The sequence below is a fragment of the Balaenoptera acutorostrata genome, chromosome 11 (genome assembly GCF_949987535.1).
Source record: "Balaenoptera acutorostrata chromosome 11, mBalAcu1.1, whole genome shotgun sequence".
NCBI lineage: Eukaryota > Metazoa > Chordata > Mammalia > Artiodactyla > Balaenopteridae > Balaenoptera > Balaenoptera acutorostrata.
Genome location: NC_080074.1, coordinates 66,657,067 through 66,683,489, shown reverse-complemented (window position 1 = coordinate 66,683,489; position 26,423 = coordinate 66,657,067). Strand labels below are relative to the sequence as shown.

The window sequence follows — 26,423 nt, the reverse complement described above, 5'->3', positions numbered from 1 at the left end:
AAACACTACTTATGTTCATAGTGTTCTATTCTAGTGTGAATTCTCATATGTATCCAAAGGGATGAGTGATAACTAAAGGCCTTCCTATAGTTCTTACACTCTTAGGGTTTCTCTTCATTATGTATTCCCATATGCATAGGAAGTTAAGAGTAGTACTGAAACATCTTCCACATTAATTACATTCACAACATTTCTCACCAGTAGGAATTTTTTTTTAAACATCTTTATTGGAGTATAATTGCTTTACAGTGGTGTGTTAGTTTCTGCTTTATAACAAAGTGAATCAGTTATACATATACATATGTTCCCATATCTCTTCCCTCTTGCATCTCCCTCCCAGTAGGAATTTTCTTGTGTTGAGTAAAGGAGGAAAAACCCTTTCCTCCTGCAGTGTCTCTCCAGTGCCCTCTACTGACAAGGCTTAACATCATGTCAGCTGGAAAAGGAAAAATATTTAAAAGGCCCAGATCCATTTTCACATATCCGGCAACAAAGGGTGAATTTGGTGGAGAAGCAATAAACTGGTAACTGGAATAGCTAGTATGGTAGAAATTATGGTAGGAAAAGGAGAATATGTATTGCTTGTTCAAAGCTTTGATTAGTGAGATGATATAAGAAAAGAGAGATGGTGCTGCAATTTCTCTTCCCTAGGTGGAAGAGGAAAATTTGAGATCCTTGTTGGGTTTACTTGTGAGGTGTGGAGAATTCTCATTCTGAAATTTTTCTTTTATACACCATTTACCTTCTCATCTGTAAATGTGAATAATATTATCCACTTTTCAGTGTTGTTGAAAGAATTAGTGATAATTTATAACTAATTATAATGCCTGGTCCATAGGCCTTCAATAAATAGTAGCTCTTCTTCCCTAGATGGATCAAAGGCTGACAAAAATCCATGGGAGAGTAGTTGTGTTAAAATTTTAAAATGGGTATTATTTTCCCAGGAAATGGAGAATTAAGTGTTTTTTGAACTGAAATATTTAGAACTGGAATTTTGAAGAAAAAATTGGGAGAAGTTATGCAGTATAATACAAGAACGTGTATTGTTAAATGGGAATGCAAATAAAGCCTGCTTTTGGCTGTATTCTTTAGCATGGACATTTATTTACATGGTTACTCAGTTTGGTGGAAAGCAATTTTTAATAAGTGAATTCAATTTTGTGGAATTTTAGGTGTTTAGAGATTAGGATAGAAATAAAGTTCTTCATGGTGGGATTGGTATATCAAATTGGGCATGTAGGTATGGGATGTTTTAATTCTCAGACTATAGGAGTTAACATATACATGGTAAATGATTGCTACTTTGCAAATTTCTGTTTCTGCTTTGGCTTCATTTGTACAATATTCTGGGAATTTGAAAAGGGGTGGATGGCTGGGAATTATGATAACAGAATTGAATGATGCCCAGAATGTAGTGTTATTGGGGGGCTGCAGCATGACTGTGTCTTGGGATTTCCCAAGCCTCATGTTGAAAGTATAAATCCTCAGAGAAATGGGTTTTCAGCTTGAGATTTAACTGACTGTAGTAGAACAGTTCTTAGACGTCCCATATTTTTTTTTTAAAAGGAATTCCTTTATTTTTATTTTTATTTATTTATTTATTTATGGCTGTGTTGGGTCTTCGTTTCTGTGCTAGGGCTTTCTCTAGTTGTGGCAAGCGGGGGCCACTCCTCATCGCGGTGCGCGGGCCTCTCACTATCGCGGCCTCTTCCGCTGCGGAGCACAGGCTCCAGATGCGCAGGCTCAGTAGTTGTGGCTCACGGGCCCAGCCGCTCCGCGGCATGTGGGATCTTCCCAGACCAGGGCTCGAACCCGTGTCCCCTGCATTGGCAGGCAGACTCTCAACCACTGCGCCACCAGGGAAGCCCCCGTCCCATATTTTAGACTCATGGAAAGACTTAACTATTAATAAGCCTTGGATGAAAGGCTTAATTTGTATAGCATATCTTTGTTTGGGTTAGGATTTTAGTAATACCAAAGCCCATATTTCTTTCTTGCTGTCATTTTTTGGGGGATATAGATTTTATGTATGTGGGGCTGGGTATGCTTAGAGCTTCTTGGGAGGGGTTAGGGAGACCAGATCTTCATATCTGCAGGCCAATTGCTGAGAGGTTTGCCTGGTCCTCCAGTAAGATCACCTGGATCTAGATTCTCTGTACTCCCTTCTGAACAGTTGTGCTGAGGATTAAAATGATGAATGTCCAATTGCCAGACTGTCTCCATGCTTTTGAGGAATCTTGATATTTTATCTTCACATTCCTTTTTGTGAAACCACTTTAGTCCTCCCGAAAGCCGTGAGTGGACTAGTGGGCTTATTTGCTCAGATGACTGTTGTGGGGTTATTTGCATTAAAGTGGAAGGCACAATAGTAGTTCAGGAGAGGAAAAGGGTTTTAGAATATAAAACAAAATGAGATGACAAGTTACTTTTGCAAAAAAAGAGCTAGCAGTTTAAGGTCAGTTGTAATAGATTGTTGAACAGGTTTCTGTCATTCAGTTTGGGGAGAGATAAATCAAATCAGTGCAAGATAACTGAGTCAGAAAGACCTAGCCCCTGGGAACCCCAGGCCTGTGGATCAGGGAAGGGCAGTGAGATATAGATTGAGGTTAGATCAGAGTGTGCTAGTAAATTTTGCTGTGCTCTGACATGGAGTTATCCTTGGTGAAGTTAGAGTTATATAACTCTGTATGAAGGAATGAGATTAATAAAACCTTGATGTTCTTAGAATTTAGTATAGTAATTAGAGGTTGCTTATTATCTAAATCAATGAAGATACTCTATAGACACCTCACAGAGGTATGACTACCCTAGAGGAAGTGTCTTGTTTTCAACCAAGGACAAAACGATCTTGCTCTGGAACTTGAAGCAGAAGGATTACGACCAGACATTATTCCCAAGTATGCTTTTTCCTCTCCCCCCACCCGCTGCCACCTCCAACCCCCAGGACTTCCAGAAATTAAGAGCTATTGCTCTTTCTCACAACAGGGTGGTGCTGTCCTCTCTAGGTGATAACTTCTGGTTTGTAATCATAGACTATTAAAATTGGAAGGGATAGTTCAGTCTTATATGTCTGGAGCTGGGGTTGGTATTTCCTGATTGGGGGTATGATGTTGGTTTGCACTGACTCTTTTCCTGAAGAAATCGTTTTTTCCTGAAGTATCTTTTCCTTTTGGGGTGTCAGATGATGGGGGCTGGCAAGGAGATTAAAGAGGAAGGGATTGGTGCCATGGAAAATGTCAACTGGCTTTCTTGTCCTCTGAACCAGCTGAGTGGTGGTGGGGCATTTGTCTCCTACCTCCCATTTTTGGTTATTCCGCTATTACTTACAACATATTTATACAGAAATCTATGTGAAATGAATGGTTATATATAAATCAAAATGTTTGCTCTTTTTTGCCATAGGTGTTTTTGATCTTTTTTTCATATATTTCTTTTCCTTTGATTTCAACCTCTCCCAAAGGTTTCCAATTGGCCTCCTTTCTAATCACAGGGGTATCAATAAACATGGTTGTTTGATCTGGTTCTTGTCTTTCTTTTGTGATGATACCATTATGTGCAGCCAACCTGTTTTTACCTGGAGTCAGCTGATTTGAAGGTCAGACTTCATTTATTTTCCTCCTATTCTCAAAGCAAACGCTTTTGTTTCTTTTTTTCTCTGGTGGTTGCCCCATCCTGTGACCACTGGCCTATGCAACCATGAAGAATAGCCAGACCAAGAGACTACACAGATGGGAGAAATCAGCACCATGTGGTTCTGCCTCTCCATCTGGCAACTCTTCCTTGATACACTGTCCCTGTGCTGATGTGTTAGCCCCTGCCCCTGGAGAACCTCAGCCTCACAGTACTCTGCCCTGACTGAAAGACTGGGAGAAGGTACAGTGAGTGCTTATAGATACTCTTGATTCTGAGCTGTGATTATAAACTTCCCTCTACTCTATAATGGAGATGTATAAGGGGGTAGGGAGGGTCAACCTTGGAGAAAAGGAAACCTAGCATAGTAGTTTTAAGAGCTCAGGCCTTAGAATTAAGTAGACTTAGGTTTAAATCCAAACTCTACCACTTACTACTATGTGACCACTGACATCTGTGTCATTATTATTGTATCTGTCCTTCACACCTTGGCCCTAACTCACCTTTCCAGCCTCATCTCCCGCCACTTCCCTTCTCATTGTCTACTCTCCCCCACCCCCCAACACTTGTGTTTTAACCAGGAACTACCTGGGAGCTTGTTGGAAAGGTAAAATCTCTGGATCCATCCCAGATCTAATGTATTAGAATCTGCACTTTATGAAGTAAGTGCACATTAGAGTTTAAGAAGCACTGGTCTAAGCAACTTCCTGGAACTTTGATTCCTGGAAGAAACAGTGCCACAGTCTAGCCTATGACTGCTGATTATATGTGAATGTCCTCTGGAAAAGTATGATATGCTTTGCAATTTGAGGTATTCTTTGAATTATTCCCAGCTAAACTGTGTCCAAAATAAGAGGTCCTTGAGCAACTAGCTTCCTTGGTTGCCTTCATTTCCAGTCCTTTGAAATTCATCCTGCTCTTTTCTCCTGATTTTCTGGGAGTTTCCTTCTGAATCCAGAGAAAGCCTCCTCACCAGCAAGGAACTTAAGCAGACTCAATCAAATGCCTGCTATATATAATGAAGGATAGTGTTACGTACAGCATGGGGCATAGAAATTCAAAGACTGTCTGACTCTCAGGGACCTTTTTATTTAGTTGGAAAGACATAAACATTCAGAGTAAAATAACTTTATGCTAATTTTATGCTTTATATTTGAGTAGCCCTTTGTTATCTACCATCACCTCTTTTGAATCTTTGCAATAATTCTGTGATATTGGTAGGAAGGGATTATTAAGCATTTTTATTTTTGTTTTTTAGATAAAGAAGTAGGATTAAAAAATATTAAGGGATTATTAATGTCATATGGCTATTAAAGAGCTAGGATATGTATCCATATTTTCCAGCTCCAGGTCCAGGTTTTTTTCTTTTTTTAAATATGGTGCCACATTGTACCATCTAATACCAAATTAATTTAAAATAAAGAAAAAACAGGGGCTTCCCTGGTGGCACAGTGGTTGAGAATCTGCCTGCCAATGCAGGGGACACGGGTTCGAGCCCTGGTCTGGGAAGATCCCACATGCCGCAGAGCAGCTAGGCCTGTGAGCCACAACTACTGAGCCTGCGCATCTGGAGCTGGTGCTCCGCAACAAGAGAGGCCGTGATAATGAGAGGCCCGCGCACCGCGATGAAGAGTGGCCCCCACTTGCTGCAACTAGAGAAAGCCCTCGCACAGAAACGAAGACCCAACACAGCCATAAATAAATAAATAAATAAATAAATAAATAAATAAATAAATACATACATAAATACATACATACATACAGAATCCTGGTCAAAAAAGGTGATGATTTACTTTCTTCTAGAAATAGAAAAGGAGAAATGCCAAAAGACAGTACCAGAGTAAATCATCTTTAAAAAAAAAAAAAAAGAAAAAGAAAAAGAAAAAACAGTATAGGATTGCAGAAGTAATTGTGATAGTTAAAAGGAGAGAAATTATTTGACTGAAAGAGTCTGAGGAGGCTTCAGTGACGGAAGCATTTAGTAGGACTGAAAGATGAGCAGGATTTCTGCACGGGGAAGGGATAGGCAATCCAAGAAGAGGACAAGAAGCAGAAAAGCACAGAGTCTGTTCAGAGAATAATGATTAGACCAGTGTTCTTAGGCTATTTGGAATCTGGATTGTTCCAATCCAATTGAATGAAGCATCTAACTTCCTAGGTGTGGGAATTATGTTTAGGATAGAGGGACCACAGTGGGTTCTTCCTTTGTTTCATACTCTTGCAAAAAATCCACCGTGCAGAGACTCAGGGAGATATGACTGCATATATCTATCTGGTGGGACCTAAAAATGGGAGTTTCTCGGCTGGGTTGTGTTTTATAGACTACTACACCTACTTTCTAAAGGCATCGTATTACTTGTGGATGGTTGGGAGCAACTTCTCACACTTTGGGGAATGTGGGTAGATGGCGTGCAGGACCACGGGAAAAATAGTGACCTTCAGAAAGCGGCCGAGATCAAGATCAATGAGAAGTATGAACATAAGAGCAGGAAACAAAACCCTGGACATTATGAAGGTGATTCTTTAGGTCTGCATAGGCTCTGAAAGTCCGGATTGGTTTAGACCTAGAAGGAAGTGGCGTCTGATTGGTTATTCAAAGTGAGAAAGACCGGTTACCTGGGTGGGATCTGCCGCCCTCTTACTACGACGTGCCTTACCTACCTTTGTGACGTGGCCCAGCCGGCCTCAGCCTTAGCTCACACCTTGGTGAGTGAGGTCCAAAGCCAGCGGCCCAGCGGAAGTGGGAGCGGGGCCATGGCTGAAGGGGCCGAGCCCGTGGGCCAATCCCAAGGTACTGAAGTTAAAACCCAGCAGCCCACGGAAAATGTCCTCGGGGGACCGCCGAGGCAGGGCCCGCTCTCCGTGCTCAAAGTGTCCCAGCTGTTGCTCCGAGCCATCACTTCGCACAAAGGGCTGACTCTGGCAGCTCTCAAAAAGGAGCTCAGAAATGCCGGCTACAGAGTGCTCAGGAAGTGCGGCCGCCACGCGCGCGAAGGGTCCAGGTCCCGTGTGAAGGGCGCTCTCCTCCGGGTCAGTGGCAGCGACGCCGCCGGCTACTTCAGGGTCTGGAAGATTCTGAAGTCGAAGAGAAAGCCGGGACGCTCGAGGTTGGAGGAGGGTGTCCGCTCGCCCAGGGGAACCCCTCTCGGGACGCGGAGCCCACGCAGGCGCTGCGGGAGACGCAGGGCGGCCAAGAAGGCCCGGGAAGCGTGGAGACAGAGCTCGAGGGCACACAGGAGGATGAGGAGGTTAAGGCCAAGGGCCAGGGAACCGGTGAGTTCCAGAGCCAAGGAGGAAGGGAGGACCAAGGCAGTGGACGAGGGGAGAGGACGGACCGAGAAGGAAGACATCAGGCCCAGGACCCGAGACGAGAAGAGGCCACGCTCAAAGCCCAGGGAAGAGAAGAAACAGGCCCAGGAGAAGCCAGTAAAATTGACCATCCAGAAGCCAACCTCCGTTAATACCGACGGGGCTTCGAATAGGCAGGGGAAGACTCATGACCCAAGGGCTGCTCGCACAAAGACTTCCATTCAATCTGAAGGTCCTCAGAATGCAGCCGGGAATCCACAGTGTGGGAGCAACTTCCCTTCCTCCAGGCACAGATGCCTTTCCCCATAGGCTCCAATGAGAGCAGCTCCACACTCATTGAAATGGGCAAAACTATTTACATGACCTTTCCACCACATTGTGTCTGTTTCCTCTCTGCCGCACCTGGAAGGGAAAGGGTGGTTATTGAGGTGAGACCTGTAGCAGAAGCATGACAGGTGAAGAGAGAAAAAGGAGTTGAGATTCGGTTCCTGTTGCAGGAGCCAAGAAAATGCCTTTCAGAAGGAAAGAAAACAGGTAGAAGAAAGCCAGCAACTTCATGGGATTAGATGAAGTGTTGAATTAATGTCAGATACCCTAGCAAATACATATTGAGTTCTGGGGGGACGGGCATGTAAGGAGAGAAGTGTGGGCATCACTGGGGCAAGAGAAGAATAGACAGCCTTTAGGCTAAGTGGTCCCACTGATCCAAAGTGTTCTTACCTGAAATTCCTTTTAGGAAAAAGTCCCTTCTCCCAAAATTGATTGTAATGGGTTTGTAGTTTTTGCCCTGATTTGATAATTGTTTTAACTTAGAAAATATGTCTTATATGTTAATCCTTAGTTAAATAACAGTGTGTGTGAAAGCTAGCGCAAGGCTTGACACATGGTAGGTGCTTATCACAGAGAGTTAAATATGAGTATAAATAATTCGTGATGGAGTGATAATGTGCTACAGCAGAAAACTACACTGGATCAGTACTTAATGAGACCAGGATTCTAGTCAGAGTTCTGCCACTCTGACCTTAGCTGAGTTATTCACTTAATCATTCGTGGTCTTGGTTTCCTTCTCTGTAAAAAAAGTTGGAATTGGACTAGGATTATTTTAGGTGATATTAAGTGTCAGTAAAATGATAAGAGGGACTTAGACATCATGGTATATGCTTTGATTGACAAAATTCATTAAGGGAATTATCAACTGGGAAAGTAATAGCTCCTAGAGAGGAAACTATTAAGATATACAGAATGCATATCAGCAATATAAGACGGAGAAGGCTAAATAATGAATAGCTAGGTCTTTGCTCTTCTTAAAAAAACAACATGTACTAAGCATTATATACCAAATTGGAGCAAATGTATGATTTCTTTTGGTTCTGAAAGCAGGAGGGGTTAAGCACAGTGTGAGAGTAGTTCTCAGGCCATAGGCCATGACAGGACACAGAAATGATGCCTAGGGAAGTAAACATCCGTGTTTTTTTAGAGTATACCTGACCAATCTTTTCCCAGGAATGTCTGATATCTTCTACAAGGGGGAACAGGATTTGTATTTAAAACAAACAGACTTAAGTGATGCTAATATTCACTCTCACACCCTTAAATGGGAATCACTGCTTTAAGCCTATACAGTGTAAGAGCAAAATGCTTGCAGTGTATCTCATCAATAGATGATTTGAACTTTGAAATCTGCCCCTGCTGTAATTAGGTTTATTGTGCACTTGAATTGTCTGTGAGTGGTGGAATGAAGCAAACAGTCAGAAAATAGACACCTGAAAAGAGGCAATGAGAAACATTGTCTATTGAACACAATTAGAACAAAATTAATCAAATGTTCTTACGATAGCCAGATGTATTGCTCCTTTATAGTCCCAGGATGTTTTTACCTAAAGAACAAGGTGGTCTAGAATTAGAAATCCTTTTCCCCTAAGTTAGGATGGGAAGGACACTGGCAACAATTTGTTTTCTAGATTTCCTAAGAATCTTCATGCTTCTGTTTATATTATGATGATTTCTTCATTTAAGCAAACTTCATTCACTCAGTAAACTTATCAAATCTGTTAAGTGCCAGACTTAAATAACTTACATAGCTAACAATGGTCATTTCAGATTATTTTTCATTGATAAGCTTTAGGGTGGTTCTGATGAAATATGAGAAATGACCTTAACTCATAGGTAGGCAATCCAGATTATCTAGACCATACTTCTGTGGAAGAAATTCCCAAGAATCGCTCATCTCATCCCTGTTCACAAATGACTAAGTGTCTGCAAGATTCTCAACCCTTTGCTGGGAATAAAGATGGATAAAACATAATCCCCACTTTTCAGTGCTCACATTCTAGTGGCATATTTGGGTATTTAACCTTGGTCAGAGCAAATAGAACATCCCTGACATCAATTCTTTGCTCTCCTTTTATCTCAACTGCCTAGTGTAACGATGATCAGAAAATTGTTGGACTTTAGAGTTGTAATGCCCTCTAGCATCAAATATTCAATAGTTGTTGAAAAAAAAAATACAAATGGCCTTTAAAAATATGAAAAAAGTATAACTTTACTCATACGGGAAATGCACATTAAAACAATAAGACAGCATTTTTAATCTAAAATGTTTAAGAACCTACTCCATTGGTGAGGCTGTGGGGAAACAGGCACTCACATACAGTGCTAGTGGGAGTGTAAATCTCCATGACCCCAGTGGAAGAAATTTGGCTTTCAGAATTACAAATTCAAATGTCCTTTGACCCAGTGGAACCACTTTTAGGAATTTACCTTTTAGATATTAATGCATTTGTGAAAAGACTTATGTCCAAGGTATTTAGTGCAGCATTGCACTAAATGATATTAATGGAAATATCACTAGGGGACTGGTTAAACTGTGAAACTTCAATACAGTGAAACAGCATACAGCTACAAAAAGGGGGAGATTCTCTATGTATTGTTATGACAAGCTCCCCAAGATAGATTAAGTGGAAAAAATTCAAGACATTGAGTATACCAAACTACCTTTTGTGTAAAATGAAGGAAAATATATCTCTTTGCAATTGTATAAAGAAACTCTGGAAGATTACACAAAAAAATCTAAGTGGTTCTGTATTGTGAGGGAAGGTGATGGGAATTGTAGGAAACACATAGAAATGTGTTTCATTTAACACATTTTCAGATTCGTATAAATTGTAACTTGTTCAAAAATAAGGTAGAAATTTCCACATAATTGTCAGTTATAGTTTTTTCGTTTATAAGGTGGTTTACACTTTTGCATGCACTATTTCATTTTACTTCACTATAATCTCTTAGATTTTAAATTAAAAAGCTAATGTTTAGAAAATGTACAATTTAGAAATTGACTTTTAACTGCAAATCCAGTGCTCTCTTCACTACAGTTATAGATGTTGAGTGGGGCCTCACCATCTACTCATTAACTCTACATCTTTTTTTATGTAGGGAAAGGTCAGAAGTTTAGAATTCATTTATACACTTGAGTGTTTTAATAATTTAGTGGTTTCTTGTAGGGAAAGGTGTTCTCCAACACATTGGGGGCAGTGTGTTTTCAGAACATGAAAATATTTCCGTTTGTCAGTGGTCTCAAAGCAATAGATTTCTCCTATTCTTCTTTCTCCTCTGAGGACTTCTAACATGGCAAGGCTGTCTGGTTGGGCTGCAGATCCAGCCAAAACCTAAGTGCCTAGCAAGGACAGGAAGACAGGTTGCTCGGGGAATTAATTGAGGGACACCATGCTGGAAAGGACTTTAAAAAAGCCAAAGGATTTGGAAGAGAGGAACTGAAGACTGACGGGGTGTCAGCATGAGTCCTGTCAATGCTAGAAAAGACACTGATAGGAGAGTAAGAAGAAGGAAGTCAGGATTTCAGTCGTCCACTGGAACTGGCTGAGAGAACAGGTCCATCAATGAACAGTCACAGTTGTGTTTCTCCTTCCTCTGTCAGTTCCTTCCCTCTTCCCCTTTTTGGTTAGGGGAAAGACCAGACATGTCAAAAGTTTTACTCCAAGTGCCTGGGGGGGAAGTAAGAGTGAACGCAAGAAAATTGTGAAACATATGCAGTACGAGGCAGGTGGCAAAACAGGCTGGCTGGTGTTAAGAACGCTGCAGAGGCAGATCACCCCCTAAGCAGTAGGATTGAAGCTCTTGAAGGCAACTCCCATGAAGAAGAGCAAAGCCTTTGGGCTGCACCCAGTGCCTGCAAAGTGATTCCCCCTCCCCACCCCAGTGAAGTTCCATGGGTGAGAGGCCATGTCAGTGGGTCACAGGCTGGTGGTTTTACCCAGGCCAGGTTTCCATGTTTTTTCCCCACACTGTTTCTTACCCTGTCCTCTTGATACCCTCTACCAGATGCCCATCCTCTTCACCCTCAAAGGTGAATGCATCTGGTGGACCCAGTTCCTGTCTAACCCCATCTGTGCAGGTTTCCTCTGGCTCCCCCCAAACTTCCAATAATTGCACATTTGTCTAGGGGGTCAGTTCAGTCACCACCACCACCTCAGGCTCCAGACTCAGGCTCAGCACTCTAAGGGTCTCTCAAGAGTGGATCAGCACTTAAACGACCCTGAGATGGAAGGCCTCCTTAAGTTCATGTGCTAGGCCCTCACTCACCTCACCCTTGGCCCGGCCTGCTCAGCACTCTGCTCCCTGAGTCTCCAGAACGGGTTGCCTCCCTAGCTGATGGGAGTGACATCTGGGAGCCAAGACACTAGGAGGGAGGTGGGGAGGCCTAACTTGTGGTATCTTGAGGTGTGTGTTTTGGGAGGGGCAGCGAGGGGCCCCTGCATGGCTGCATGACTCCCCCTGGAGCTGTCTGGTGTTTCCCACTCTGCTGCAGCCTTTTTATCAGGAGAGAAGAGCTGAGAATGGAGGGGAGAGGAGAGGATGGAGAAAGGCAGTCAGCGACACAGCCAATACATCCTTTATTCAACTGACAGGGATCATACTGTATTAGAGATCTCGAAAGATACAGATGAAGGTCCCTGGTGGGGTAATCCTTGGGAAGTTCACTGTCCATCAGAGGGAACCAAGTCAGACAATAGCTAGAAATCTGGCAGGCACTAGGCTGTTGGGCTGGATGGCAAGTGGGCATACACCCCCAGAGTTGCCTGGAAGAGGGTCCCTTGGCGCATAGTATCCTGAGGTGTGGCAGGAGAGTGGTGGCAGTGGAGGGGTCGGCTGAGGAACATGCTAAGTACAGGGGCCATCACCATACTCAGTCTCCCAGGCCTGGGACAGCCAGTGCCTGGGACGTAGTAAGCACGCAAAAAATGGAAACTTCATCAAGGGAAGAAGAGCCTGTAGGGAGGGAGTAAAGAGCCTGGATTTGGCAGTACAGGCAACCTTGGCCAAGTCCAGATGTGGGGAGATGTGTATGAGAGAGAGAGGCAGAGTGGGGAGATGGCAGCTGAGATGCTACAGCCAAGCCAAGAATCTGAGGGAAGAAAGTGGGAAATATGAGGAATGGACTCTGCTTAGTAGGCTTGATGACAGAAAATAAACTGGACAATAGGCAGAGGGACAGGTAGCAAGTGGGCTCACGATGGAATGGAACTGGCTAGAAACTTGAAGCGAGAAACTACAATGGAAGAAGGATAGGAATTGGGAAGAACAAATACCCTTGGAAAGGTGTGGCATTCCCCAGGCAAAACAAAACAGAAAGCCAAATCAAACCAAACCAACTGAAAAAGAGAAGTGGGAGTGAAGAGTGGAGGAAGAGCTCTGCTTACTGGACGGAGGCTGTGGCAGGAAAGGAGAGAGGGAGAGCCTGAGGCCTGGAGTTGAAGAAAGCTGTAGCCAACCTTCTCTGCCTTAGGAGACGGGTTGATTGCCTCCTCCGAAGAAACCTGGGTTCACTCTAACCTTTTGACCTTGTAGAGCGCCACAGAGGTGGCAGGTTTGCAACTGTCCTCATGGGTATGTCTAGGAGAGGGGGTGGAGGAGGTATCAGGGCCAGGGCCTGCAAGACAGATCCCTTCCTGTAGCCTGAACTGGACAGAATCTTCAAAGCAGGAGGATGCAGTTTTGACATAGGCACCATGGCTTAATTGGTTACAACCTCTACCTAGTAAACAGAGTCTAGGTTCAAATCTTGCTTGTGTCATATCTTACTAAATGAGCCTGGTTTCCTCTTATGTCCTGGGGGCTCTCTAATCCTCCTGCTGCCCTTGCCCATGATTTGGGTTGGCCAAATCACAGTTAGGAATCCTCTGCATGGCCCCTTATTGGTCTCCAGTGCAATTGTGGGGTAGGAATACTTGGGTCCTTAGGGGCTTGAGACAGATGGCCTTACTCTCTACCTTTGTGCTGAATGCCCACCCCGCCTGCCTCCAGGGCAACTTATTAGGCCTGAAAAAGGACCAGATAACTAACAAAAGAGGACCATTTCTTTGGATTTTTCAGTTTTACATTGGATTTACCTTCTTTGAGGTGTCTGCTTTTTGTCTTTTCAGATTTCTAGACCCATGAATTCTCAATACCCATTTAAGAAGCTCCAGCCCCAAACCCAACCAATTACAACAGCTTGGTGGTTACCCCACCACAGTTTCTGAAATTGGTGACTAACCCAGTTCTTTCACTGACTTAAGGGTGGGGGAATAACTTGGGACCCAAGAGGAATTGAACTGAGGAGCAACTAGCCTAGGATTTTGCAGAAAATAAATCTGAGAACAGGGGTGTGAAGATTCCATCTCTCCCTATTTGAAGATGGTGAGGAACCACTGATTAAAATGGAATTTGAATCTCGTAGCCAGTAGTTCTTAAACTTGAGCCTACATCAAATACCCTGGTAGGTATGTTAAAAGACCGATTGCTGGGTTCCATCCCCAAAGTTTCTGATGTAATAGAAGTAAACTTTGCCATCTCAGGATCTCTAAGGGGCCTAAGGGAATAGATTTCACTTTTCCGTTGTTGCCCAACCCCACTCACCCCCATCCAGTGCACTCAACTGAATAGAGATGGAAAGAACTTGTCTTCTGGAACCTCTGGTTCTGAGTCAGGGCTCACCTTGCCCTTGATGGAAATAGGAAACAGTGGTTTGATTGTAGGAGTGCTGGAAAGGGGAGGATTTTGTCCCAAATTATCACCCATTTGCTCCCTGAAGGCATAACATCACTTTAACAAGGGGAAATCTTTTCCTTTTTCCACTTCCACTATCAGAACTACAGCTTAAAATGTAGATAGCTCTGAGAAAGCTAACCCTTTGGTTACAATCTCCATTGTAACGGTTTCTTTGCAGAGATACTCTGATGGGGTGGAAAGGCAAGGATACTTGGGCTCTGAATAGGGTAGAGGCACCACACAGAGGGAAAAAGGTGACAGGTTCCTAAATATGGACTTCCCTATTTTACATTTTGCTCAGAGAGAACACGGAGATATTTTTTATTTAAAGGGGATAGGATAGGGTAGACATGTGGCAGAGGCAGTTGGGAGGAAGATGGGAGTGTTCCCTGTGGAAAAAACCACTCAAATCTCTTTGCCCAGCTGATGGCTGTTGCTTATTTTATTTTTCGTCCAAGGGAAGTGGTGTTGGACGGAGGTAGAGAAGACAGCAGTACAGTAGAAATGACCTAAAGGGATGCCCCTTCGGCAGAATGCCCTTAGATGCCATGTTGCCTTTCAGTTGGGTGCTATGAGCGCACCTACACTTCGGGGGCTTCACTTTCTCACCTTACAATTACTAAAACAGATCAAAGGCTGGAGGTTAACACCTGGTTATTAAGAGGCATGATCCGATGGTATGGACAGTCACCTCATACAAGTCTTTAAAACAAGGTTCGTGAGGAGCTGGATTTGTCAGCATGTCATATGAATTTTTTAAAAAACATAGAGTAGAATGTAAGCAATACACTTCAAGTCATTAAAGACTAGACACTCCTTATATCCTATCGCCTCTGGTATCTTAGTCCTTAAAATGTTTAGTGATCCTTGCCTTGTAATTCTTGACACAAATATATAATGACCATATTGGGTCAGGGTGACTCCTTTCTTTGACCCCCGTTTAGTGAATCCATGGATGGGCTCTGAACCTGTTAAATGTGTATGCAAAACTGAGTGAATTACTAATATCTTTTTTTCCTCAAAAGTGAGTTTATGGTTTTTTGTCAGATTCTCAAAAGGGCCTGTGATCCAAAACAGGTTCTGAACCATTGCTCACATAGAGCTGATTTGTATTAATGAATGAGGCATAGTGGGAGGGTAAAAGAAATGGCATAGTCCAGTTTTGCCAGTGGAACCCAGTATTTTCCTGTGCCCTGGGGCATCTCCTAACACTGATCCTAAAATGCTCCTGTCTCTGAGGACCTGGGACAAGGATGCCTTACAAAGAAAGGGCTGGCCATTTTGCTCTATTCATAGGAACATAAGCAAGAGAAGTACATTCTAGGCAAAGAGGGAAGGCTGCTCTGAGCAGAAGGGAGGTAGGGGCTGGGTTGCTCAAGTCATACCCACTCTAAGAAGCCCAGTGAGCAAAATGACCCTATTTTTGGCTCCATTTGGGCCCAGGACTCTAAGGAGCTATGATTCACCCACTTTTTCCTAAGCAAGTGGAACAGTCATTAAACTAGACTGTTGCAGCTAACTTCCTCTTGCCTCTCTGGTTAATTCCACCAACTGTGGTTGAGAAATGTGTGTTAAGGAAAACCCAGAATCTAAGCATTAAAGAGAAAATATCCCACTTCCATCCTCTTTGCTTTTCTCCCTCCCTAACCCCAAACTGCTCTTACATACAAGGTAATTTTTAAATGATAAGATTGGTATTAACACATCATCAACAAAGAGAAACAATGACCAACTCATCAACTAATGGATGCTAGAATACTTATGCAAGTTCTGGAGTTGGAGAGTCTTAGGGCAGACACCTTTCCAGAATTGGGAGGAAAACCAACCAGAAAGCTCATTACCCTGCATCAGCTGAATAGCTAAGCCACAGCCATTTCCCCTAAAATTCTGTTTAGGGGAATGAGATCCACAAGAATAACTCTGCCCCCTTGATGAGGCAGTCAAGGTCAAACAAGAGTGGTGATAACAACCTGCAAGCACTGTGACTCCTGCCTTAATTTCCCAGCACTTAAAACAAGACCAAAATATCCACTAAGCACAAAGCTTCTATATGTACCTTGCTTGAAATCAGTAAGAAACAGCTCACCTCACTGAGGGTGTCTCTTTCTCTCTCCACTTTGGCAAAAAGAATCTGTGGCCCACAGATTCAGACCTAGACTTAAATATCCACAGTTGTCTTGATGTCAGTGATACTGGGGAAGGCTTTATACCTCAACTCCCACAACTTGACCCTTTCCACTAGGGCTCCCTTGATCACTCAGCTTACTTACTATCTTGAAACAAAACAAAAAAACCCTTACAATCCCCACTACCCTCATCCCCAGAACATAGCCCCTAGAAAATCTAGCTTATACAGTTTGCACTTTGCATGCTCTCTTCAAAGACCCTGCCCACAGATACACAGACACATAAAGACACTGTCAAGAGGAAAGGGGTCTGTTCAAGGGGATAAAGTATTTTTCTTCTGTGTGGGCCTGGGTTACTTGGGGGTATAAGGTCCATCTCTTAGCACTGTAGTGTGGTGTCTCAGCTGGATATATGTATATGCAGTGTGAAGGGAGCAGGAACAGGGGTGAGAAGGTTATTGTTTCTGTTTTTCAGCAGGTTGGGTGAGAGGTGTGGATGTATATTCAGATGATCGGTGTAAGGATGATGGGCCCACACAAGAATGAGGTCTGCCCCTCAGCTTTCATCTGGATAAAAAAGGGGGCTCTGGGTGCCTAATCACTATCTCTTTCCTGTTTCCTCGTTACTCTCTAACCCAGTGTTCACCAGTATGTTTCATGGAGTCACCAGTTCTGTGGGATGTGAGATAAAAAGGATACTGAAGTCAAATAAATTGAGGAAACACTGCATTAAAAGAGGCTTAACCATTTGCTCTACTGCATAAATTTTCAGAGCCTTTAATATGCCAATATGGTCTTTCTCTTCATATATATATATATATAGAGAGAGAGAGAGAGAGAGAGAGAGAGAGAGAGAGGGAGAGAGAGAGAGAGAATAGTTATACTCAAAATATTTAACGACTGGTATGGCATAAGCTCCAACCAACCAATCCAAGCAGTTTGGGCCTTAGCCAAAAACTGCTGGTACCACTGTACCCTGGAGAATGGGCTCAGGCTGAATATCAGCCCATGCAGTAGGCACTGTTTCCCAAAAGTTTTGCCCAAAGAACTCTACTTTATGTGGCATCTCATAGAACTGGTGAGAAATACTCTGGCCAGTGCTGGAACCTCATCTTTCTAGGGACGGACTGGGACTCATGACTCTGGCCACGGGGGTGCAGGAGAGGGTCAGCTCTGGCAGAGACTCCTGGTAGCACCGGTTGAAAGATGTGACCACAGCTGCAACAGAAACAGATTTCAAAAGACAGATGTCCCTCTGTCCCAGCTGCTCCGGGGACTCTGTCCCTGGTGGGTCAGCAGGTGCCTGTCCAGGTGGTGTTTACGGCCGAAGCTCTTCTCACAGCGCGGGCACTGGAAGGGCTTCTCCCCGGTGTGCGTCAGCCAGTGTCTCACCAGGTGGTGCCGTCGGCCAAAGCTCTTCCCACACTCAGTGCACACGTGGCACTTTGGCACTGGCGGAGCGCGCTCCCGCTTCCGAGCCCCAGGGCTCTCTCCAACCTCTTGGCCCTTGCAGGGTTTGCCTTCTGCGTGTACTCTCTGGTGGCTGGCCAGATGGGAGTTGCATCGGAAATTCTTGCCACACTCAGAGCACTTGCTGGGCTTGTCATGTAGGTGGGTTTTCTGGTGTCGAATCAGGTGATGTCTTCTCCCAAAGCTCTTCTCACACTTGAGGCAGCTGTAGGGCCTCTCCCCAGTGTGTGTTTGCTGGTGCCTGGCAAGGTGGGAGCCCCACACAAACTGTTTCCCACACTGGGGGCATGTGTGCGGTCTTAACAGGGAATCCATTTCTGTGCTACACAGAAGGTTTGAGAAGCTATCTTCCTGAAGAAACGGTGGGCCAAGGAGCATGCCTCTGGAGCTCCTGGGCATGGAATCCCAGCTCTCATCCTGCTCTGGGTTCCAGAGAACGGTATCTTCAGACACACTAGATAACATTCTGGGAGGTTCTGCTTCTAGTTCAGGGGTATCCCCTTCGTGCTCACTTCCATCTCCTGTGGAGAAGGGAAAATACCGACCCCAAGAGGGGAGTCACAAGGGAGTACCCCAGGACCTGAGTCATAGGTGAGGTTGTATGATGCCTATTAGGGCCTAAACCTCACCCCATAAAGGCTGAGAGAACAGATTTTAATGTTGTATAAGACAGTGCAAGAGGTACAGAGGTTAAAAGCCTAGCCTTAGGAGACAGATACCCAATTTTGAATCTCAGCTTTCCCACTTAACTTCTGTAGGCTTTCCTTTCTTCTTCTGTAAAATGGGAATCATTATAAGATAGATGTTATAAGACAGATAGGATAGTACCTGCATATAGTAAGCACTAGTAAATGGTCTATGCTATTGTTGTTATTTATTACTGTTATTTATTTAGCACTTAAAAAAAAACTATTAATCACCATCTTCCTGCCTAAGCATAGATGGAGAGAGTTAAGAAATGTGCTACAATCATCACTGGCTGGGTGACCACCTGTCAGCACTAGAGACATTGTGGAAGGCATTTCCACAATGGGTGGCAGGTTGAACAACAACAACAATTAACATTTATTGAGTGCTTATTATGTGGCTGGTACTGTTCTACTATGGTTACATATTTAAATCTCACAATAATTTATAGATGAGGAACCCAAAGATAAGTTAATTACTTTTCCAAGGTTCCACAGGTATGGTCCTGGATTCAGATCCACAAAGTTTAGCTCCAGAGCCTGCCCTCTAAACCATTGTGTTACACCGTCTTGCTTTTGAAGAAAAAGATCTCTAAACCTTTCAGTACTATAACTCTCTGAGGCAGAGGAGGGATTAGAGGGACATGTAATGATGAAACTCCAAAAGGGGTGAAGGCCGTGGCTGAGTGTATTCTACGTCATTACCTGTATATGTGACCTTCAGAATGTCCCTCTCTTCTAAGTCCTGGGGGTCAGGAACCCATTGTTCTTCCCCTCCTTCTAGTTGAGAAAGCATATCCAGTTTGGGGATTGGAAATCCTGCCCATGGGAAAGGAAAACAGAGATGTCAATTAGTTCAACTGTAATTCTCATTTCTGAAAAAAGCTGTTTCCTAGATTATTCCTTGGAACTCTATAGATAGAAAAGGCCAGGGGACTTCCCTGGTGGTACGGCGGTTAAGACTCCATGCTCCCAACGCAGGGGGCCCGGGTTCGATCCCTGGTCAGGGAACTAGATCCCGCGTGCCGCAGCTAAGACCCAGCGCAACCACATCAGTAGAGAAATATTAGAAAAAAAAAAGATAGAAGGCCAGATACAAGCCTTTCCCTCTTCCCCCCTCCCGTTTCTGTTCAGTCCCTCTTCTTTCTTTCAGAAAATCATACTTTCTTCCCAATGAGTGTTCTCTTCCACTCAAAGTTCAAATACTTCCAGTCCAACTGTCTTTTCTGGTCATAACTTCACTTAATTAACCCTACTGCAGCTGTCTCACCACCTACACTCCCATCTTTCCCTAGGTGGTTTCTGAGTTTCCAAGGACTCAGTTCCATCTCTTAGGTGTCCTTCTCTCTGCTTTGAAAGAACCTCCCAATTCCCAACCACGAAGAGCCTAAAGTTCTCTTCTCTAATAATTCACATCATATTGTTGTTTTTAAAAATATGACACTTTACTTCCTTTCCCTTTGAATTAACTCTAGCGTTCTTTCTCTAGTGGAAGCCTAGACAGATTCTCTGCCTAGAAAAGAACCCCAAATAGACGCTCTCCAACAGCCCTGGAGCAGATGACTCCATTCTCCCAGAGTACAGTCATTTAGTGGCTGGGAAGGTCATGCTTACTTAGAGAGACCACTATCCCACAGTTTTCCTGCATGACGTATTCTCCATAAAAGTCTGTCTGAGAAGGGTCCAGGCTCCGCCACTCCTCCTGAGAGAAACACAGTGACACATCCTTGATGGTTACCAGGCCCTGAAACAAAATGTAGCATCATCTGTCAGTAGCTGTTCCTTAAGGAAAACGGGTTCTCAGTATAAAAGGCTGAGGTAGTAGTAGAGGGGAGAGGGCAAGAGAGTGTCTAGAAAAAGAACTGCCCAGAGGTCCCTGGGCAGGGCACATGGTTTTGGTGAAGAGGAAATGAGGAAAGGGGTAAAGGTAATGGTCCGTGAATGAGCGAGGATAACGGCTGTAGAGGAGTTTCCCAAATTGGGACCATGAGAAGTTGGAGGCACCACAAACTCTTTGGTCCCTCTGTTTAGTTATAGGTGTCTGCCCAGTCTCTTCTCACCGGCCTTATTCTTTTCCTTGTAGAAACTGTGTACTAGCTTCTCCTTTCTCCACTTGACCTTTCCTTTCCTATCAGCACAAAAGAAAATAGATAAAATATTCTTTCTTGCCCCCTTCCCCTATTATGCCATATCCTTATCTTTTAAGGCAGCATAGTGTGGCAGTTAGGAGCCCAGATTCTGGAGCCAAATGACTCCTAGCTCTGCTGCTTATTAGCAGTATGACCTTACACAAGTGCCTTAATCTTTTCCTGTCCAATTTTCTCATCTGTAAAATGGGGATAACTGAGTTTCTCTCAGGGTAAAATGAGTTAATATACATAAAGCACTCAGACAACAGCAAGCATGGTAAGCACTTTGGGAGTATGGATACTACTACTACTATTATTACTGTCTTCCCATGGCTCTCCCCTTGCCTTCTGAATCTAAACCTGTTTTCTCTCTCTGGCTCTGCCCCTTTTTACATCTTTCTATCTTCTATTCTTTTCCATAAATGCTCTATCATCCACCCAATCCTGTCTACTTTATGTTCTTCAAAGCTTCCTTCAGGTCCTCTTTTCCTAATCTTTCCAGATTTATTTCTTAAAGGACATTAATGAATTGTTCTTAAATTCCCCCTGTGGATAGCACAGCCATCCATTAAAAAACAAAACAAAACACCTAACCTCTAGGAATTCCCTTCTTCTCATCATGCCTCCATTCATTTTTTAAAAGGGTATTATGAGCCCCTTGGAAAGGGACAGAATCTGTTCAGACATAAAATGGACATATCATTAGTGGTCATGTGAAATGACAAATCAATGGAATGACGCAAAGGCTGTAGAAAGGCAGCGTTGAGAAAACCCTGAGAGAGGCCAAGGGAAGAACACAGCCCACCTGTGATCCAGCTGCAAGAAGTGCAGCAGCCATCTCCCAATCTCCAGTGCTCCCTTCCTGGGGAATGGCAGGAACCCAGGGAGCCGACTGAGCTGGTGAGGGGAGAGAGGAACCGTTAGAGATGGAGCATCCATCCTTTCCCACTTAGAGCCTGGGCCCTATTTTAGAGGGGCTTAAGGGTCACATTTTTGTTTTCTGTATTTTTACCCATTGGTAAGACTCAAATGCATAAATGTAGTAGAAAAGACTCTCCCTCAAAATATCCTGAAAGGGTACTGAGTGGTTGTTAGTAGAGCATTTATCTCATCCATTTCTACTCGACTAGCTGTGCTCTTTGAATTTATATTATTTGAATGTAATTTTCATCTTGTAAAGTGCATTTTACTGAGTGTGTTTTCCAACAGCAGTCAGTGTTTCTGTCACTTCCTTTGTCTCCCATATTTGTTACCACTAACCATGTAGCATGTGGAGGGAGTGATTATGCAAGAAACGGGAGAAGCCCAGTTACATGGTTTGCAGAATCCAGGTGTTCATTATATTAATATTTCTGTGACCAGAGCCCATAAGTTCCTTGTATTTCTGTGACCTAGTCCTGGTACTGACTATGCTGTTCAGTCAGTCCATGGCAATTTGGGGATTTTTAACTCTACTTTTTCAACAGAGATTAGAAGACTATTCTCTGCACTGTGCTTCCCACACACACCCTCTCCGGGCTCTCACCCTTCTCCTGAAGCGACTGTGGCTCCTCTTCAAGGTCACAGCACAGGTGCTCCAGTGGCCCTGGTGCTGTTCTCCATGGCCCCTCTTCCTGGCTTCCCCTTTCCACCTGGGGCTCTGCTCCATCCAGCTGAACACTCATTGATTCCCATCCTGTCCCCAGGGCTGCTGTCTGTTCTGAAAGCATTTTTGCTACAAACCCAAATTGTGACCTGGAACAAATTCATATCAGTTATGCCCATGAAAATGGAAAGGGGTGATATTCCTAAGGGAGTTATGGAGAACAGCCCAGGGAGAAAAGATGACACTGGATAGGAGGAGCTTGATGAAAGATGAACTTTAAAAGCTTGATGTGTTCCAATCAATTGAACCTGAGCCAGAAAAGAGCAGGTGCTACATAGCAAAGTCACAAATGTTTATTTTGGGGCTGGAAGAACTTCATTAAAAAAAAAAAAAAGAACAATCCTGGAAATTCAAAAGCTATCAATTAGTTTCAACAACTGAAAATACTTAACTGGAAATTTCAACCACTGAATGTAAGCAATCTGGAAATATGCAGGACGGGATGCAAACAGACTTGCACTCAACAAAAACAGATGTAATTACACATAAGATTTTCTGCCACAAATCCCATTCTCATCAGTTAGTCTAGAATGAAATGATTACTATACGTAGAAGTCCTAGTCAAAGGGTGTATTTTTTATGAGGCTGTACCAAATGGTGCCTTACTTAGGACAAGCCTCAACAAACAGACATATAACTTGTCACTCTGTTGTAGAAAAAGAGAACTGGTAGTAAATATGGTAGAAAGATCAATAACTTGGAAAGCAGGTATAAGACTCTAAAGCAACCCTAAAAGATAAGAGAAACTGTTGGTCAGTTAATGTCTGATTGAGAAAAGAAAAAAAGAACAGAAAGGGTTTGGACTAGGTAGAAAAAGGGGAAGCAGGTGCTGCTAACATGACCCTGGGGTGAATTAACAGCCCTGTGATTTAAGACACAAGAAAGAACCTGAGACACAGGATAGAACCAGTCAGATCTCATTATAAAAACGTATTCAATTTTAAAGAAGCGTATGGTGAAGCCAGAGTGTGTTCCATCAGAAGAAACAAAAGTGAAGAAAGGGATGGGAAATATGTACATTGGGGGAAAGTTGAAAACAATGGACATAGTCTTCTCTTGACTAGGGAAGAAGGCTGATGAATGATGCTGCCAATGAATAAAAAGAGAGATGTTTTCTATCTCTATGTAGATCTCTTCTCTTGATTGCAAGAGAAGAGATTTAGGTTAGATTAAAAAAAAATTCCTAATAATCCTGCAGTGCATAGGACCTGGTTGAAGGCTTTTTGCTCTGGACATCTTAGGAGCAGGACAGGTTGTATTGTGATAGCGGTCTCCCTGCCTTACAGCAGGGAAATAGTCTATGAGACTGTTAAGAGTCCCTTTTTGGTTGGCAACATCATATTTTTGATTCTTACTCAATGCCCAAGCAGTCAGAGCCAGTGAAAGTCTTCCACAAACAGGTCAGAACCTTGGTAACTGTTCTGGCTCACTCGTATCCATCCAAAAACATTTGCAAGAATCCAGGAGCCCAGGATAGGTAATGACAACTGTCAAGTTGTTCATTTTCTTGCCTATTTGTCTTCGACAAAAGAGGTAGGTGGGAACTCTAAGCTCAATGCACAGGAAGGGAACAAATTTCCCTTTCATCTCAGAAGTCCAGAGATGTCTCAGGGCCTCATGGGAGCATCCTGGACTGATTCCCAGCTTACAAGGTTTCCTTTTCAGAGACTTCTCATGAGAAAGGAAAATTCCCAATAAAGCAATAAAGGGAAAGTTCCATTTTAGCTTTTCCTCTCACTTCCAGCCCCTGTATTCACTTCACTTTTAACATGTAAAGCATGGATTCCCCCTCTTCACCAGATGTCTTCCTCATTCTCTAGCTCCGTTGGAAAGTCCTCCTTCAGGACTTTACCTCTAGGTAAATATCTGGACACCTGAGACCCACTTCTCCATCTCTCCAGCAGCAGAGTCCCTTGATAGGAAGCCTCTTTCGCAGGCCAGATGTGAGCCTCTCCAGACCACTGACAGAAAACCTGTGGAAGTGCTAGCAGAAATATCAGCAAAGGAGGGGACAGGTACTTGTCCTCAGACTGCATTTGCTAAAATATATGCTCTCTCACAGCCAGCACCTGGGCAGTTAAGGTGTCAGCCCTAACCTGGTTTCTCCCTGCTCCAGGATGATCCCAGGCCTACTGGAGTCGGGGTTCTAAGACTTTCACTTCCCGCTTTTCCTCACATATCTGGGGGGCATGGCACCTGTAGAAGTTGGTTTCTGCAGCGAATGTTGTTGGATAGAGAAAGGGCCATGCTACCGAAATGAGTAGTCCAAGGACACAGGGACAGTCGCGCTGTTAGAGAAGCCTGGCCCCTGCCCCGGGCGGGGCGTGGGCGGGACGGGCGCCCGCTCCGGAGTAAGGTTGCTTCTTCCCTCCTTGTCACAGTGCCCCTGGAGAGGGTCAGATTTCAGAGAACCCGAGAGAGGCAGAGCTGGAGCAGGGGAAGTGAGGTCAGAAAACAGGTTTCTCGTGAACTGGGGCATGAGCAAGTGAAGAAAAAGGAGCCGCGGGGTGACCTGCGCGCGGTGACAGCGGCGGGAACCCGCGGGGCCTGACAGCGACGATGTGGGGACGGGGAGACAGGAGAGGGGCAAGCACAGAATGTCAGTGTGGCCGACGCCCGCCCCCCAGAATGGCAGCGACCCAGAGGCCGCGACGACCCTCCTCCCCGCCCCCACGGGTGACCGGCCCCACTCACCGCCCCGGGAAGCCAGGCGTCCCTCCCTCCAGCCGCGACTCCCTCCGCCCGGCCCCACTCACCCCGGTCGTCTTGGCCTGCGGCCCGGTGCCTCCCTCCCGGGCGCCGCCTGCCCCTCCCCTCCGCCCTCGCTTCCTCGGAGCCGGCGGCCGCGGAGCCAGCGACAGGCGGAGACGGCGGCCCGGCGGGCGCGGGCGGGGCGGGCACAGGAAATCCCCGCCCGCTTCCGGGGCTCGGCGGCCGCGGCGGCGCCGAGGTGGGTGGGGGCCGGGGCGGGGGACGGGCTGCGGCTCCAGGGCCCCCAGGTGGCCCGGCCCCGCATCTCGGCGCCCGCCGCCCCTGGACGCCGCGGGCCCAGGCGCCAGGATCCCGGCCGACCTTGGCGGCTCGCCCCCGCCCTCTCCCTGACTGACCATCTTCCGTCCCGGCCACGCGGCCTCCCGCGGGGTCCTTTGCACACAGTTTCATTAATTACCTCGACATTTAACAACAGCTCCTCACATGCCAACGATCTCTGTGAGAGAGATTTCTCGAGACAACGGTCTGGAATTCCTCAAGGAACTCACCTTCTAGGTTTCAAGATAGCCAGGGTGATGACAAGGGACTGGAGAGAGCGTTGAGGAGGAATCACTAATTCTGAACGAGGTTGACTTCACCAAGACGTGTGTCTGAAGTCGGCCTTGCGGCTGCATTGTCCGATTTGCGGGAGCCACCAGCCTCCGGATTGAGGTGTGTTGTAACATACACACCAGATTTAGAAGACTTAATTAACAAAATGTACAATAGCTAATGAGCAATATTTTGAATATGTTCGGCTAAAATGTATTGTTGATATTCACTTCACCTACTTCTTTCAACTTTTTTTTTTGTATTTAGTAATCTTTTATTTATTTATTTTTATATTTATTCTTGGCTGTGTTGGGTCTTCGTTTCTGTGCGAGGGCCTTCTCCAGTTGCGGCAAGCGGGGGCCACTCTTCATCGCGGTGCGCGGGCCTCTTCACTATCGCGGCCTCTCGTTGCGGAGCACAGGCTCCAGACGCGCAGGCTCAGTAGTTGTGGCTCACGGGCCCAGCTGCTCCGCGGCATGTGGGATCTTCCCAGACCAGGGCCCGAACCCGTGTCCCTTACATTAGCAGGCAGATTCTCAACCACTGCGCCACCAGGGAAGCCCCAACATTTTAAATATGGGTACTAAGGTGTTTAAATTATATTTGCGGCTTACATTATATTTATACTGGACAAAGCTACCTCGAAGCATTAGACAGATTTGACTGGAAAAGATGAGAAAGGGCCTACAAAACAGAATAAACAGATTACTATTAGAATCTGTTTATAATCTACAAATCACATTCATTACTTCATCATCCGAACAATTCTGTACAATTTTATTTTATAGACTTAAAAAATAAGTGACTCACTTAAGGTCATAGGTTACAAACATTCCTTTAATATATATTTATTTTTTGCTATGTGCCAGGCACTGTAACTAAATCCTGTAAGTCAAAGGGCCCAAAGGAATTGCCTGTCTGTGGATTCAAGAACTCAGTCCGTGGAAACATATGTCAACAAATATCTGCAATAAAATGTGACAAATGCTAAAGTGGAGGAATATACTTTGCACTAGGAGCAAAGAAGTTAACATGTATGGGTGGGAGGTCAGAGAAGGCCTGACAGAAGTCTTGAGGG

At 44.6% G+C, this 26,423-nt stretch overlaps 2 protein-coding genes and 1 pseudogene across 3 annotated transcripts; 1 reads left to right on the top strand and 2 right to left on the bottom strand.

Annotated features, from left to right (window-relative positions):
- LOC103001668 (olfactory receptor 10AD1-like) overlaps window positions 1-4,147 on the bottom strand; it is a 54,914-nt pseudogene extending 50,767 nt beyond the window's left edge.
- Window positions 4,148-6,024: 1,877 nt separating this feature from the next.
- Window positions 6,025-7,248, top strand: LOC103001926 (testis-specific H1 histone). Its single transcript, XM_007179787.2, has 2 exons — window positions 6,025-6,145; window positions 6,230-7,248. The coding sequence occupies exons 1-2, from the start codon at window positions 6,025-6,027 to the stop codon at window positions 7,246-7,248; spliced, it is 1,140 nt and encodes a 379-aa protein (XP_007179849.2).
- A 7,150-nt stretch (window positions 7,249-14,398) lies between these two features.
- On the bottom strand, window positions 14,399-24,927 carry ZNF641 (zinc finger protein 641). 2 transcript variants are annotated; one of them, XM_057557389.1, is made up of 6 exons: window positions 24,799-24,927; window positions 21,923-22,131; window positions 21,203-21,294; window positions 19,883-20,012; window positions 18,974-19,087; window positions 14,399-18,103 (listed from the first exon to the last, which is right to left on the bottom strand). In XM_057557389.1, the coding sequence occupies exons 2-6, from the start codon at window positions 22,104-22,106 to the stop codon at window positions 17,349-17,351; spliced, it is 1,275 nt and encodes a 424-aa protein (XP_057413372.1). In that variant the 5' UTR covers window positions 22,107-22,131; window positions 24,799-24,927; the 3' UTR covers window positions 14,399-17,348. The 2 variants fall into 2 exon arrangements, with proteins under 2 accessions (XP_057413372.1, XP_057413373.1); XM_057557390.1 differs by lacking the exon at window positions 24,799-24,927 and adding an exon at window positions 24,737-24,787.
- Between the last annotated feature and the right edge of the window lie 1,496 nt (window positions 24,928-26,423).

Coding starts and splice junctions, on each gene's coding strand:
- LOC103001926 (XM_007179787.2), top strand. CDS start 6,025: ATGTGGGTAGATGGCGTGCAGGACCACGGGAAAAATAGTGACCTTCAG. Junction 6,146..6,229: donor AAACCCTGGACATTATGAAG/GTGATTCTTTAG, acceptor GGTTATTCAAAG/TGAGAAAGACCGGTTACCTG.
- ZNF641 (XM_057557389.1), bottom strand. CDS start 22,106: ATGCTTTCAGAACAGACAGCAGCCCTGGGGACAGGATGGGAATCAATG. Junction 21,295..21,922: donor ACAGTCGCTTCAGGAGAAGG/GTGAGAGCCCGG, acceptor TCCCCTCACCAG/CTCAGTCGGCTCCCTGGGTT. Junction 18,104..18,973: donor TCTGAAGGTCACATATACAG/GTAATGACGTAG, acceptor CCTTCTCCACAG/GAGATGGAAGTGAGCACGAA.